The 15,644-nt window shown below is 45.6% G+C and overlaps 1 protein-coding gene across 14 annotated transcripts in view; it reads left to right on the top strand.

Moving 5' to 3' along the window:
* The window catches only part of ARHGAP22 (Rho GTPase activating protein 22), a 211,325-nt gene that overhangs the window by 68,982 nt on the left and 126,699 nt on the right, over positions 1-15,644 (top strand). For 12 of the 14 annotated variants that reach the window (XM_074382132.1, XM_074382135.1, XM_074382134.1 and 9 more), the window contains one exon: positions 3,789-3,988. In XM_074382132.1, the coding sequence (XP_074238233.1) occupies positions 3,789-3,988 (200 nt within the window). Of the gene's footprint in view, positions 1-3,370; positions 3,582-3,788; positions 3,989-15,644 lie in introns of all 14 variants that reach the window. The other 2 variants (XM_074382137.1, XM_074382138.1) reach the window with 1 other exon arrangement.

A 15,644-nucleotide genomic window follows, 5' to 3' on the forward strand; every position in this document is an offset into this window, starting at 1 on the left:
TTTGGACTCCTCACCAGCTTGAGAGGGTGCTCTGCAAACATCTGTGGAAGGACAAAAGGTTCTCCATAGCCCTTGAAGATTCTCTGATAAGAGATAAAGGAAAAATCAAGAATAGACAGTGGAGGCCTGAGCCAACCCACCAGCTCCAGAGACCCCTCACCCCCAGGGGAAACAACATCTGTCCAATCTCTTGGTAGTAATCTCACGTGATTAAACTACAAAAGCCTGGGCACTGGTGACTAATTTGACCAGTTATTCTTAGCACATTAAAGGAATTTTAGAGATGAGCAAATTGGGAGCCAGACAAGAAAACTTAGTAACCAAAAGGGCACACCTGTCCCTGTCCTCCTCAGTTCTCTGCCAGGCTCCACCTGAGCCCTGGCTGGGATCCTGATAACTCTTATCACATCATGTGCATCAGCTCCACCTCCCAAGGCCTGATGCGGCCCCCACCCTGGAAAGGGATTGGTGAGTGCTGCTGAATTTAGCCCTGCTCAGCCCCTCACCAGCTTGAGATGAGAAGAGGGACAGAGGAAAAGGGGAGGGGGCAGCCCTGGAGCACAAAGACCCCTTCTGATGCTGTTGGGTGTCTTCTGGCACAACCCCGCCTGTCTCATCAGAGGCTCAGCTTGCCCTTACCTGGGCAGATGGTTTCTTCCAAGTCTGTGTCCTCCATACAGTACTGCTAAGGTTACAGAGCAGCCAGGGCTGTGCAGCGCAGATGCAGTACATGGTGCTATAGGTGTCTGGAAATTCCAGGCTAGAGGGAGACTTGCAGGGAAGGGCTGGGGCTCCTGTGCAGAGGGAAAGGGGGCCTGGTAGCTCTGGGCCTCCAGAACTTTGGGTTTTTATGTCACTGAGTTTGAGTCAGTGCTCCTCCTGCTGTGGGCAATCAGCTGAATGGGCAAAGGGAGTGAGCAGACATCTCATACAATGAGTAGAAGCTCATGCAAAGATGTTCCAGGTGAGTAATCACCAAAAATCAGAACAGCTAAGACAATAACTATGTGTCATTTTATACTTACTAAATTATGGAGCGGGAATGCTCAAATTACAATATTTCCTGGTGGCGATGATGGGGAAAGTGATGCACTCGCATAATTGCGTGGTGGAATAGAGCCGCGTGCCATCTCTAGAAGGCAGTGTGTAGCGGCACCTAAAAGGCCAGAGGCCAGAGGAAAGTCCATCCTCTGCTCTGTGACCTCACTGCTGGGAGCCCAGCTTTAAGAAACAAATTCTGCATTGAGACATCCACTGCACCATTATCCTAATCCTCATCACCATAGTAACCCGTTACTAAGCACCCACGCACCTAAGCACTCTGCAGTTACAGTGTCTCCACTCTTCCAACTGGCCTTGCAGAGTGAGATGCTGTCATCTCATGTGGGCCCAGTTTTCTGACGAACAAGCTGAGGCACAGAGAGTTCACGGAGCTGGCAGTGATGCAAACTCAAGCCTTAGTTCAAAGCCTGTATTTCTTCAGTTGGGTCCCATCATCTTCTTAATTAAATAACTCACATTGAGGAGAACGATAATACTCATCAATGTGAGAATCTAAAGGTAATGTATGGTGTGTCCATTTGCAGGGATAGTAACCAGCCACAGAAATAAAGGAGGGAAGCACACTCTAAATCCACATGAACGAGCGTGGGAAACAGCCCCACAGAGAGGAGGGGACAAAAGTGCTAATCATTCTGAAACACAGATCGGGTGGAGCTCAAGCCCAGGTTCAGGGCACTGCTGGGTTTCAGAGGGGGTTGCTTTCATTGAAAGGCCAGGGCTACGTGATCCACATTCAGCTCCCTGATTTGCCTTCCTTTAGTCTCTGGGAAAAAAAAAACCCACTGTCTTGAGGAATCACCAATCCAGCTCCAGTGTACAGGGGCAAGCATGCAAACAACCACTTCCTCTCTGCGCCAAAACACAGTCAAGGCAAGGATGGAGCATTCATCCCCAACCTCTCCAGCAGCAGAGGGATGGCAACAGGGAATCAAGGTGGAGCGGGTGAGGACCTAGACGGTCTGACACCAGGGTGGCTAGTGGTACCCAGAGAGCTAGCACAGCTACCTGGGTGCCAGGGAGAAGAGATGAGGCCTCCCGTAGATGCCGCTGCTGTCCGTGAGCAGGAGCTTTCCAGAATAGGGGCCCACATAAAAGTGATAGATTCAGGATTATACCCCAGGCCATATGACACTTGAGGTGAAGCTGGGAATACCAAGCTATAATGTGTCCTCAGACACTGCCTGAGTGCTATGTGGTATTTAATGTCATGTTAAGATACAAAAATACCTGACAATAAGGAAGACCCTAAGATTCAGGTGATATTTGGCCACCATGACTTACATTTCTTCCTTACCCCGCACAGTGATGAGGACATGCCCGCAGAACTAGCTAAGACATCATCTCCTTTAGTCCCCACCCTTCAGTCCAGAGTGACAGAAAGGCAACCACACAGATGATCACCAACCACGGGCCACCTGTCCTGGCAGGGGAGGGAGTAACTGTTTGGAGGAGATTCAGAAGGAAGGTTCCATGAAGGAGGTGTCATTTGAGTTGGCTCTTGAAGAATGAGTAGGAGCTCACTGTGCAGCTAATGCCAAAGTATGGATGGGAGAGGGGTGGAAGAAAGGTCCAGGCTAGTGGAACCCTGTGGGCAGAGGGTAGGCCAGGCGTAGGGAACTGTAGTCACTAGTGTAGCGGGAAGAGCATACACACACACCCATACACACACAAAACCGCAGCTACAGTGCAAGAAGTGTGGGTCACAGGCACTGTGCTCCCCAGTCACAAGTTAGGATCCATGGTCTAAGAATTACAGGTGTGATTATATTTGAACTCAGAATTATTTCTCCAGAGTTCAAGATAGCACCTCTTAGTGATCACTGTGGCAATGGTCTTGACACTGGCCAGAGAGAGGAGAGGAGCTTTCCTGAGGACAGAGGAGAGTGAAGCGGGGTGGCAGAAGGAGAAGCATTGGATCAGAGGGGACAAGAATTCAGTCATTCCTGTGAAGCGCAGCACCAACCCTGCCAGGGTGTGGCTCAGCACCACCAAGCAGAAGAAGGACCTGCAGGGCTCACGGGCACTTAAAGGCTCTGGGGTAGGAGTACTGGCCCCTCTGCCATGCCAGGCAGCCACCAACAAGCCACAGCAAACAGCTGAAGTAGAGGCCCCGCTGTGGGATGGTCCCAGGAAAGCAATATGAAGGCTTTGGGGGGTCTGAAGCCTCTAGAGGAAAGGGGTGGAGCAGAAACCAGATCTGGGTGGGGCCAGCTCCCCCTGGACCTGAGCAACAGGAGCCCTGCTAGACTGTGAGCTCCAGGAGGACCCAGATGTTTATCTGTTTTTTATTTCACTACTTTGCCCCCAGGAAAACTGGAACAGTTCTATGCACATAGTAAGAAATAAATAAACAATGGCTGAATGAATAAATGAATGAATCATTGAACAAATGAATGGGTGGATGGATGAATCCACGGATGAACAGATGGATGCATGGATGGATGCACTGGATGCATGGATGAACAAACCTGGGGGAATGAAGAACCCAGGATCCCAGAGACGAAGCAGAAACTAACCAGGTGGGCAGACTGTAACCCTACCCTAGGAGGATTACTGCGGGCTGCTGCACAGATGCTCCAACCCATGCTCCTTTGATGCCAAGGGGAAGTAGGCCCCCCCTGGGCTCCCATGCCTCAGTCATGAGGCAGCTGGAATGCAGGGACGGGGGCAGGACTGACAGCAGGCACACTGTCTTTGTGCTCACTGTGTGTGTCCTTGGCTTTCAGCTCGCTCCAAAAGCCTGGTGATGGGGGAGCAGAGCCGGAGCCCCGGGAGGCCGCTGTGCCCACACAGGCCGGGCCCCGTGCTGAAGGCAGGCTGGCTGAAGAAGCAAAGGAGCATCATGAAGAACTGGCAGCAGCGCTGGTTTGTGCTGCGCGGAGATCAGCTTTTCTACTACAAGGACAAAGACGAGATCAAGCCCCAGGTGAGAAGTGCATGTCTGGTGTGCCGTGGGCATCACAGCAGGGCTCCATGGGAGGGAAGACCATGCCCAGGAGAAGGGAGGAGGCCGCAGAGCCACTGACTCCATCACAGTGACGTTTCGCCAGGATTTCCAAACTAATTTTCTTTCTTCTCCCCCATGTTCCTGGTATCACAGTCTGTTTTACTGAAACGTGCCTACAACTTCTGCAATGAAAATGTTTCTTTAGAATGTTGATAGAGAACATCCCTGTCCAACTTAAGAAAACAGCTCTTCCGTGTTCTTTTTGGCCCCTTCATGCTTCCAAGAAGGACATACATGCACACATTTTGTTACTTCTATCTTGCAGGAAAATGGGTCACCAGGCACATCTAGCCTCAAACTGAAACCTGGCTCACTCTGAAGCCCTTGCACCTATCCCACATAGGGTTTCTGTGTCTAGCACTCTGAGACCCACGTTTTAAGCAGGTGCTTTAAATGGCTACCTTTCTACCCCAATTGCACTGAGTTTATTCCCTCAGAGCAGCTAGTAGCCTTGCCCACCACAGGGTAGCCTCGTCACAGCCACCCATGCAAATGTCCTAATGAGGTACTCTGTGTGCTGCCACCCAAGACACTTGGGCCGGTAGCACTTGGGCAATCCAGTCCTTGTGACAGCTTTCAGAGAGAGAAAGGGTATCTCTTGGGGGGATAAAAGCAGGAAAGAACCTTAAAGGACCTGTCCCAAAAGCTGCCCCTAGTCACGGGTCCTAGTCAGAGCAGGCAGATCTCCTTGTGTGGGGTCAGAGGTCATGGAATCTTGCTGGGAAAGGGCCTGGTTCACATTTCAGCTGCCTGCACAGTGTGGGGGCAGAGAGGGGACTCTGGGATGGGCAAGGGGTGAAGAGGGAGCTGGGCATAAGAAAATGTCCCTTTCTCTCCCCTTTCAATTCTTCTGAGCATGTCAAGGAAGGAGTGTCAACCCTGTGAGCCTACCTTTGACACTTCTCAAACACTCGGATCCTCCTTTTAAACAAAATATGGGGGCCCAGGGGTAGGAGGAAACAGGCCTCATCTTACTTAGAGCCTTCAGTGCAACAGGAACTGGCTGCTCACTAATAACTTTCTGCCTTCGTTCTGTTCATTCCAATGGCTACTTCTGTGGAAAGTAATTCTGGTTCCCACTTGGAATAGAGATGTCAAGTTTTCCTTTCTAAAATACTGTATATTGACCTTAAAACCAATAAGTGTTTCACGGCAATGTGAATTTACTTAATGTCACTGACCTATATACTTAAAATTGGCTCAAATAGTAGAATTTCATTATACATATATAACCACAATAAAAATAAATTAATTAGAAGTAAGACTGCTTCAGGAAAACTTTTACACAAATAATAGCACAGATGAAACGTGAAGACAAAAATCTTGAAGGCAGATTCAGAAAACCCTGATGTTGTCCAGCCTCCTTGATTGTATGAGGAAGGAGAAGTACTCTGAGTAGTTAAGTGAGCCAGATAGGAACTCTGGAGTCAGCTAGTTCTGAACGAGACCTGGCACGCTAGCTGTGCAGTATGAACAAAAGTTTTCTGAAATGGAATATTGAGGAAAGACACTTTATTGCAGTGAACAGTCTGCAAACTGGGGAGACACAGCTTCCCTGTGAAAGGTGAAGGTGTGTTCCAGAGAACAAAGGGAGGGTTTTACAGCAAACTGCAAGCCCAGGTTCCCAATCAGGTCTGTTTATGTAAATGAAGGATTCAGACTCTTTTAGTTCTGAGGGTTGATACGGCTGAGCTCTGGAAGGTGAGTTCAGGTTGGTTGGTTGAGGTGAACTCTGAGTGGTTGGTTCAGGTGAGCTTTGAAAATCCCAAAGTTAAACAGAAGTGTGGTCTTTGGGGAAAGCAGAGTCCGTGCGTGATCCCGATAGGGTCAGCCAGTGGCCCTTTGGCCCTATTTTAAATTTAGGCCCAGTTAGCCGCTGGGGACTCATCATTGGCTGTTTCAGGTTCACATTTGTTTACAATGGCTTGGCGGAGTCCATGTTTTTTAACCTTAGATTTTATCATTTGTACAATGGAGACAATATTACCTCCATCACAAGGATGAGCTAGGGGTTAAATTGTATAACATAGACATAACTGGGTACAAATCCTAACACACTGGATACTTAAATCTGAGCCCACAAGCCCACCCAGCTCTTTTTTTTTTAAATTTATTTATTTATTATTTTTTAATTGCATTTTATGTTTTGGGTTACATGTGAAGAACATGCAAGATTGTTGCAAAGGTACACACATGGCAGTGTGATTTGCTGTCTTCCTCCTCTTAACCTATATCGGACATTTCTCCCCATGCTATCTCTCCCCACCTCCCCACCCCCATCCCTCCCCCATTTCCCCCCAACAAACCCCAGTGTGTAAGCCCACCCAGCTCTGACTCTTGGCCCCCAGCTGCCCCCTAGGCTCACCCCTAGGTGGGCGCCACACCTCTGGTTCCCCGCTATCATTTCCTTCTGACCTCCCAGTTTTGGAGGCCCTTCAGTAGTGTCTTGGCTTTCCTGAATGACCTGTCGGTGTCCTGTCATTCCGATTACTGTGAACAGAGTTGCAGAGTTGCCCCCAGCCTTTCAGAGCCCTGTGTGGACCCCTACTGTTACCCTCCTCCTGGCCCAGCCCACAGCGCTGCCTCATGGGAGCAGGGCTTTATGATGCAGGAGAGCCTGAGTGCTCATGACCCTGAGGCCACCCAAGCCATACATGGACAGAGCCTCCTCTGCCACAGGTTTCCCCACGTATTTATAGTGAGCCTTGAGGTGGCCCTGGGAGCTCTCGCCCATCAGCGGGCTCCATAAGAAACCTTCATCTCCTGAAATTCCTGAGCCAGACACTCCTCTTCCCCCTCTGCCATGTTTTCCAGACCTCCGCAACCTCTAGTGGAAGCCACTAATAAAATGGAGGCATGGACATCCACAGTCACCAGCCTGGACACAAGAGCAGCCCTCAGGCCATTGGATCGTGAGAGGGGCCAGTGTCTCTCAACAGATGCCAGCATCTGCCCAGAGCTCTTGTGACCTCTCTGAGCCTGGCTGGCCCTCACTCCCAAAGCCTCTTGGGACATTAAAACTTCTCCCCATTTTCCCCAACGAAACCTGGCTTCTATGGCACCCCCACTGCCCAGGTTCCTAATCTCAAGCAACTGTCGGTCAATTTGATTCATTCAGCTTATACAGTATGATCTCAAACTTGCACAGCTGCTGGCACAATAGCCTCACAAATTTCTATTTAATTGCATGAACTGCATGTAATAGACTAATTCTCAATATCTGGTTCCTGGAAAAATATGTCCTGCTCACTGTTCGCAGTGACAGGGGGTCCAGGCGGTCAGCACTGTCCGACGGGCTGCACCAGCAGATGTAACTGTCAGGAAGAGGGATATCCAGCCATGCTTGATGCTGCACAGAGCTCACAACACAGGAGGAGAATCACTCCCAGCCCACATTCCTTGTTCTCTCTCCAAAGCCCTATCTCTTCCCCTCTCCCCATCTTGCTGGCAGGAGGGTCAGCAGAGGACAGAGAGCATAGAGACAAGACAGTTCAAGACGGAGAAAGAGGAAGCAGTTTGCATAAGCTCAGATGGAAAGACCAGGCCAAAGGCACATCACGGCAGAACCTGAAAGTGCAGGTCCTTATCCCTCCAGCTTTTCCCAGCACCTGTCCCTGAGGGTTTCCAGCAGACAGATACCACAGTTTCACAAGTAAAGGCTTCCAGGTTTTTTAAACCTTAGTGGTTTTAGCTTCTGCTTGGAATGTTGAGTCATGAAAACTCCTGCCACGTTCTTTGTTGATCAGCCTGGTCTGTTTCCACTGTTGGGAACTCTAAGTCTAGTTTTCTCAGCCCTTTATTTGTTGTGTGTTTCTTAGCTTTGAATAGAAATGGAACAAAATAGACGTGGAAAGTATAACTTCCGAAACTTAAGACCAAAAAAAAAGTAAAAAATTAAATGTGATCAGTTGAGCAAATGGGGCAAAATAGGGGAAAGGAAAAAAAAAAACACACAAGAAAGAAAGACAAGTAAAAGACAAATAAATAAGGTGGCAAAAGAAGGTACAAACATTTTGTTTCTCATAATAAACATGAATAGGTTAGATTCATCTATCCCTTAAAATAGAACGTGTGAGATTGGGTCTAAAAAAGAGAGAATTCTTAGAGACCTACAAGGAGACTTAGACTCCCAGAACACAATAATAGTAGAAGACTTTAACATCCCACTGTCAATATTAGACAGATCAATGAGACAGAAAATTAACAAAGATATTCAGGACTTCAACTCAACTCTGGACCAAGCAGACCCAAGAGACATCTACAGAACTCTCCACCCCAAATCAACAGAATGTACATTCTTCTCAGCACCACATTGCACTTATCCTAAAATTGACCACATCATTGGAAGTAAAACACTCCTCAGCAGTTCAAAAGAATGGAAATCATAACGAACAGTCTCTCAGACCACAGTGCAATCAAATTCGAACTCAGGATTAAGAAACTCACTCAAAACTGCACAGCTACATAGAAACGGAACAACCTGCTCCTGAATTACTACTGGGTAAATAATGAAATAAAGGCAGAAATACGGATGTTCTTTGAAACCAATGAGAACAAAGGCACAATGTACCAGAATCTCTGGGACATAGCTAAAGCAGTGTTTACAGGGAAATTTATAGAACTAAATGCCCCCAAGAGAAAGCCGGAAAGATCTAAAATAGACACCCTAACAACACAATTTTAAGAACCAGAGAAGCACGATCAAACAAATTCAGAAGCTAACAGAAGACAAGAAATAACTAAGATCAGAGTAGAACTGACGGAGGTAAGGACATGAAAAACCCTTCAAAAAAATCAGTGAATCCAGAAACTGATTTTTTGGAAAGATCAACAAAATAGATAAACCACTAGCCAGACTAATAAAGAAGAAAGTAGAGACAATCAAATAAACACAGTAAAAAAATGACAAAGGGGATATCACCACTGATCGCACAGAAATGCAAACTACCATCAGAAAATACTAAAAACACCTCTATGCAAATAAACTAGAAAAATCTAGAAGAAATGGATATTCTGCACATGTACCCCAAAACTTGAAGTATAATTTTTAAAAAGAGGGAGGAATAAACAAAGGATTAAAAATCAAAAGAACGAAAAAAGGTAGGAAAAACATGAACAAAAAGAAAGCAAATTTATAACATCAAATAAAATAGGATTCAAGATGCTAAGAAAAAAGAGATATAGTTCATAATACAGATAAGCTACTGAGAAAAGAGAGCAGCTCTGAACTTTTATGCTTCTAATGACATAGCTTTGAAAAAGACATAAACAAAAAACATTCATTGTTTTTCCTTAAAAAAAAAAAACTTTTTCAAAAAAATGAAATCAGAGACCCATTCACTGACAATAATGCAAAAGCAAAAAAGACAAGTTAATAACAAAATGACATTGAAGAAAGTATGCAGGTATGAGAGAGCAAGAATCAAACACACACACACACAGACACATGTCACACACACACACACATATACACACAGACACATGTCTCACATACACACACACATACACACAGACACGTCTCACACACACACATATACACACAGACACATGTCACACACACATACACATCACACACACACACATTTACACACAGACACATGTCATACACACACACACACACACACACACACACACCCCCCACACACACACACTGCATAATACTTCTGTAGTTAATGAGAAAACCAAAACTCAAAGTCAAACTTCCACTTAAGGGTGACCTTTAAAAGTCACATTTGGCTCCTCCACATCCCAAAACTTCCTGATACAGCACTAAAGGGATGTTTTTAAAGGCATGAGCACACTAGATGGAAAGAATATGAGGGGAGACAGCATTCTGGATACAGAAAAGCAGATGAGGTAGAGGCTGCTGATTTATTTAGCTGACCCAAGACAGCTAAATTCCAAGCCAGCACAAAGGAGAGCACAGAAGCTGTCTGGTTTGCAAAACAAAATTCCTCAAAGACTTGGAGCTTGGCAGGACTAGATATCTCTGGAAATGAGGGCAAAAGAGAAGCTCAGCACAGGAGCCCTGGGTAAAGGTTAGCTTTAAAAAGTTAGGGCTGGGTACGGTGGCTCACTCCTGTATTCCCAGCACTTTGGGAGGCTGAGGCAGGTGGATCACTTGAGGTCAGGAGTTCAAGACCAGCCTGCCCAACATGGTGAAACCTTATCCCTACTAAAAATACAAAAATTAGCCAGGCGTGCTGGCACATGCCTGTAATCCCAGCTACTCGGGAGGCTGAGGCAGAAAAATCACTTGAAACTGGAGGTGGTTGGAGATTGAGAAGAGATTGCACCACTGTGCTCCAGCCTGGGCAACAGAGCAAGACTCTGTCTCCGCAAAAAAAAAAAAGGAAGTTAGATCTCAGATTTTCTGAACAATCCAGTACCAAGGGGTGACCACCCACCCCCACTCAGCTGTAAGACTGGATTTGTATTCTCCGGGAAGAGTAAGAGGGAGCCCTTCAGACTGGGGACTCTGGCCCTGTTCTTGGTAGAGTATCTTAGAGAACAGGAAGGTTGGGTGAACATCGACATGCAGACCAGTTGCTTAGCCCCCAGTCTCTATCCACATTTGGTTCCTAAACTCCAGCAGTCAGGAGTAGCCCCCAGGAAGGAAACTGATTAATTTTCTCTAGTAAATTTCTCCAGAGGTTCTCCAGCAAAATGACTGAGGTGGACCCCCCGTGTTTGCCCTCCCCATCCTCAGACACCACCCAGCCAGCTCCATAGAGAACCATTCCCAAGTGGGAATGACAGGCCTGGTTCAGCAGACATTCGAGGAAAGATTCTCATTTGAAGAACCGAGACAAAAACAGGAAGAAAACAAGAAGCAAGTTGCAGGCAGCAGAAATTGTGCAGGGGGTAGAAAACTTCCACAAAACTACTGCGACATCCTCAGCGAGAATCTGTAAATATGGAAGAGTCAGAGGACGAGCCCACCCCCAGAAGTCAGAAATAAGATATCATGTATAAAACACTCCAAAGAAAGGTTGGGAAAACTTGACACTCCCAGGAAGAAGAGGACAGATAATAAGAGAGTCAACCCAATGTCTGAATAGAAGGAGTTTTATTTAGAAAGAAAGCAAAGAGAAATGAAGGGACAGGCGTCTTTAAAGAACTGCTTGAAATAAATTCCCCAGGATGGCAGTATAAACACTTAATACTAACTGAGATAACCAAGATTACCACAGAGGTTTGGCAAGGCATTTGGTGGGGGCGGGGGGTGTGGGTGGAGGATAGGTAGAAAGCGAAATCTCACCACCCATGCTCGGAATTCCATAGACAATGCCTAAAACATAGTAACTCCTCAAAAAGGAATTGCTTCTCAAAAAGGAATTGCTCCTTAAAAAGGACTAGCATAAGCATACAGATTAGAAATAAATATCTAAAAAAAGGAAAAAGAAAAGAAACCTCATCTGAGAGCGTAGAAGGTGCTGACAGATTCAGGCAATGACAGAGGAAGAAGAATTTGCTGCCTCATGATAAGCCATGTAGAAGAAGTCTTGATTCTTCAAACTATGTGCAAGTATAACTTTCATTGTAAAAATAAGTGAAAAAATAAGAGGAAATAATCTATTTTTGAGATTTTGAGAGTACAAATAGGACAAATCAGAGCCATGGGGTGGGGATGTGGGGCAGAGGAGTGAGCTGGTGACAGGGTCAGCTAGCTTGCATTTTTTCTGTGTTATCGTAATTTCTCACGGTGAGACTATCTTCACGTAATTCCATGTTTTAAAGTATTTTAAAATTTTAAACAAAAAAGGAAAAACTATAACAAAAAAAAAAGGAATGCAACAGGACCACAGCCCCAGAGAGTTCTTCAGATGACCAGGAGGAGGATGGGGAGGCGAGGCCCAGGGTTCCCTCTTCTAGACGGGCCACTGAGCCCCACACTGGCCTCTGAAGAGGTCCTGGCATATTGGAGGTTCTTGGAAGATGTGTTTAGAATGAACCTGGGAATGGGGTGGGAGGTCCACGGATGCCGTGTGTCCAGCAGTCCACAACCACCCTGGGGGGCCCGTAGTCTCTGAAGAGTAGGACAGAGGCTGCTCATCCTACAGGCAGGAACAGAGAACTCAGATTTGTGACCAGAAACCACCTGTGGAGGGGCTTCGCTGCCACACCCAGAATCTGGGTCCTCACTCTATGTGCTGCATTAGGGGTTGATGAAGGTTGTGAGGGGCTAAGATTTGGCCATCAGAGCCCTAAGGGGAGAGTCAACCTGCAGCAGCACAGATAGGGGCTGGCAGGGGCCAGGCTGGAAGCAGAAAGGCCAGATAGGGCTGGTGTCGTAATATCAGCCGAGGCCAAGAAAATTCTCACCATGCTGGAACAAGGGCTTGGAAGAAGCAGGGGAGGTGGCATGGCAGGTGGAGTTTGGAATTCACACTTCCCCCTCCCATCCACCTACCATGGCTGATGTAACATTATGTTTTAGAAGAGGCAATTTAAAAATCACTTTGAGAGCAGGCTAGCTTTTTGTTGTATGTTTTTCTTTTCCAGGAGAGTAAGTGAGGGAGGCTTAGCAGTAAGGAGCCATAGAAGATCGATTTAAAGTTTGATGTAATTGAGTAAAAGCTTGGGATGGGGAGGAGGAAGACAAGATGGATGGGAAAGCACACTTCTAGGAGTGAACATCAATCTTGACAGTCAGAAGCCAGCAATCTTTAAGAAAGAGGAAACCTCGGGGGAAGAAAGAGAGGCCATCCTCTCCCATAGCTTGAAATTCACAGGAATATTTTAACCTACAGGAAATCTTCTCGTTCCCCAGCCCATTGTTCACCAAATTTGCACATCAAAAACTTAAACAAACAAACAAAAGTTCTCTCGTAGCTGTGAAGAAATACCTGAGACTAGATAATTTATTTTTTTAAAAAAAGAGATTTAATTGGCTCATGGTTCCTCAGGCTATACAGAAAGCATGAAGCTGACCTCTACTCAGCTTCTAGGGAGGCCTCAGGAAATTTACAATTATAGTGGACAGCGAAGGGGAAGCAGCCATGTCACATGGCCAAAGCAGGAAGAAAAGAGAGCATGGGGAGGGGCCACACCCTTTTTTTTTTAATGTGGTACTGATAAGAGTGCATATTTTGTGTATTTAAAGTGGAGAGTTCTATAAATGTTAAGTACGTTTACTTGTTCCAGATCTGAGTTCAAGTCCTGGATATTGTTGTTAATTTTCTGTCTCATTGATCTGTCTAATATTAATGTTGAAGTCTCCCACTATTATTGTGTGGGAGTCTAAGTCTCTTTATTAGTCTTGTATGTCTGGGTATTCCTGTATTGGGTGTGTATATATTTAGGATCTTTAGCTCTTCTTGTTGTTGCATTGATCCTTTTATCATTATATAATGTCCTTCTTTGCTTCTTTTGATCTTTGTTGCTTTAACGACTATTTTATCAAAGGCAAAAATTGTAACTTCTGCTTTTTATTTATTTATTTTAGCTCTCTGGTTGGTTGGTAAATCTTTCTCCATCCCTTGTTTTGAGTCTTTGTGTATCCTTAAATGTGAGATGGGTCTGGATGCAGCATACTGATGGGTTTTAGTTTTTTATTCAAATTGGCTGTCTGTCTTTGGATTGGGGGATTTAGTCGATTTAAATTTAGAATTAATAATGACATATGTGAGTTTAATACTGCCATTTAATATTAGCTGGCTATTTTGCCCATTAGTTGATGTAAATTCTTCATTTTATTGATGCTCTTTTTAGTATTTTTTAGAAAGGCTGATACTGTTTGTTCCTTTCTATGTGTAGTGGTTCTTTCAGAAGCTCTTGTAAAGCAGGTCTGGTGGTGATGAAATCTCTGAGTGCTTGTTTATTCAGAAAATACTTTATTTTTCCTTCACTTATGAAGCTTAGTTTGGCTGGATGTGAAATTCTTGGTTGAAAGTTCTTTTCTTTAAGGATGTTGACTATTGGTCCCCACTCTCTTCTGGCTTGTAGGGTTTCTGCTGAGAGATCTGCTGTAAGTCTGATAGGCTTCCCTTTGTGGATAACCTGACCTTTCTCTCTGGCTGCCCTTAGTATTTTCTCCTTCATTTTAACCCTGGTGAATCTGACGATTATGTGCCTTGGAGTTGCTCTTCTTGAGGAATATCTCTGTGGTGTTCTCTGTATTACCTGGAGTTGAATATTATCCTGCCTTACTAGGTTGGGAAAATTTTCCTGAATAATATCCTGAAGCATATTTTCCAGCTTGGATTCATTCTCTTCGTCACATTCAGGTATACCTATCAAGCGTAGATTAGGTCTTTTCACATAGTCCCATAATTCTTGGAGACTTTGCTTGTTCGTTTTTATCCTTTTTTCTCTAATCTTGTCTTCTTGTTTTATTTCATTGAGTTGGTCTTCGACCTCTGATATCCTTTCTTCTGCTTGATCAATTCGGCTGTTAAAACTTGTACATTCTTCACGTAGTTCTCGTATTGTGTTTTTCAGCTCCATCAATTCACTTATATTCCTCTCTAAATTGTGTATTCTTGTTAACATTTCATCAAACCTTTTTTTAAAGTTCTTTGTTTCTTTAGATTGAGTTAGAACAAGTTCTTTTAATTCACAGAAGTTTCTCATTATCCACATTTTGAAGCCTGCTTCTGTAATTGGAACACACTCGTTCTCCATCAAGCCTTGTTCCGTTGCTGATGAGGAACTGGGATCCCCTACTGAGGGAGAGGCGTTCTGATCTTGGGTATTCTCAGCCTTTTTTGGCTGTTTTCTTCCCTTCGTTATAAATTTATCCATCTGTGGTCTTTGTATTTACTGTCTTTGTAACTGTGTTTCTGAGTGGACGTCCAACTTACTGATTCTCAGCGCCAAAATCTGAGCAACCCACTGCGCCGACCAAATCAGCGGCGTTAAGATTGATGGTGCTTTTCTGACTCTGCACCAAGAACCAACGCTCCAAGGCGCCGGCAAAACCGCCTGGCTGGTCACAAGAGTCGCGCTGGGGACCCGTGGGGCTCCTCCGCTGGGAATCTCCTGGTGCGTGAGCAACAAGAATTCATGTGAAGGTGTCCTCTCGTTCTTTGCGCTTTCACTGGGAGCTACAATCCCGAGCTGCTAGTGATCAGCCATCTGGGATCTCCCTCGGGGCCACACACTTTTAAACGAACAGATCTCCTGAGAACTCACTATTCTGAGGACAGCACCAAGAGGGTGGTGCTAAAGCATTCAAGAGAAACCACCCCCGTAATCCAGTCACCTCCCACCAGGCCCCACCTCCAACTCAGGGGGCTACAATTTGACATGAGATTTGGGTGGAGACGTGGCCAAATCATATCAAGCTCCTTCCCTGAGTCCTTGACCTGGAGGAGATGCCTGGGTTGTCTCCATTTCTCAAATGAGCGAACTAAAGGGCTAACATCAGGCGAAAACTAATAGGTACTCACTCTCAGATATTGCCTGAAGGCTGACCCAAGTTTGGTGAGACTCCTAGGACAGCCCCCTGCTGTGTCATTAATGTCTACCCACAAAGCCTCACACCTTTGGCTACAGCAGGCTCTACCTTCCATGGCCTTCATCTCAGTACTATCTGGGCATGTGATGAAGATGCCATCAGGTGTCCGAGCTT

The sequence above is a fragment of the Saimiri boliviensis genome, chromosome 12 (assembly GCF_048565385.1).
Source record: "Saimiri boliviensis isolate mSaiBol1 chromosome 12, mSaiBol1.pri, whole genome shotgun sequence".
NCBI lineage: Eukaryota > Metazoa > Chordata > Mammalia > Primates > Cebidae > Saimiri > Saimiri boliviensis.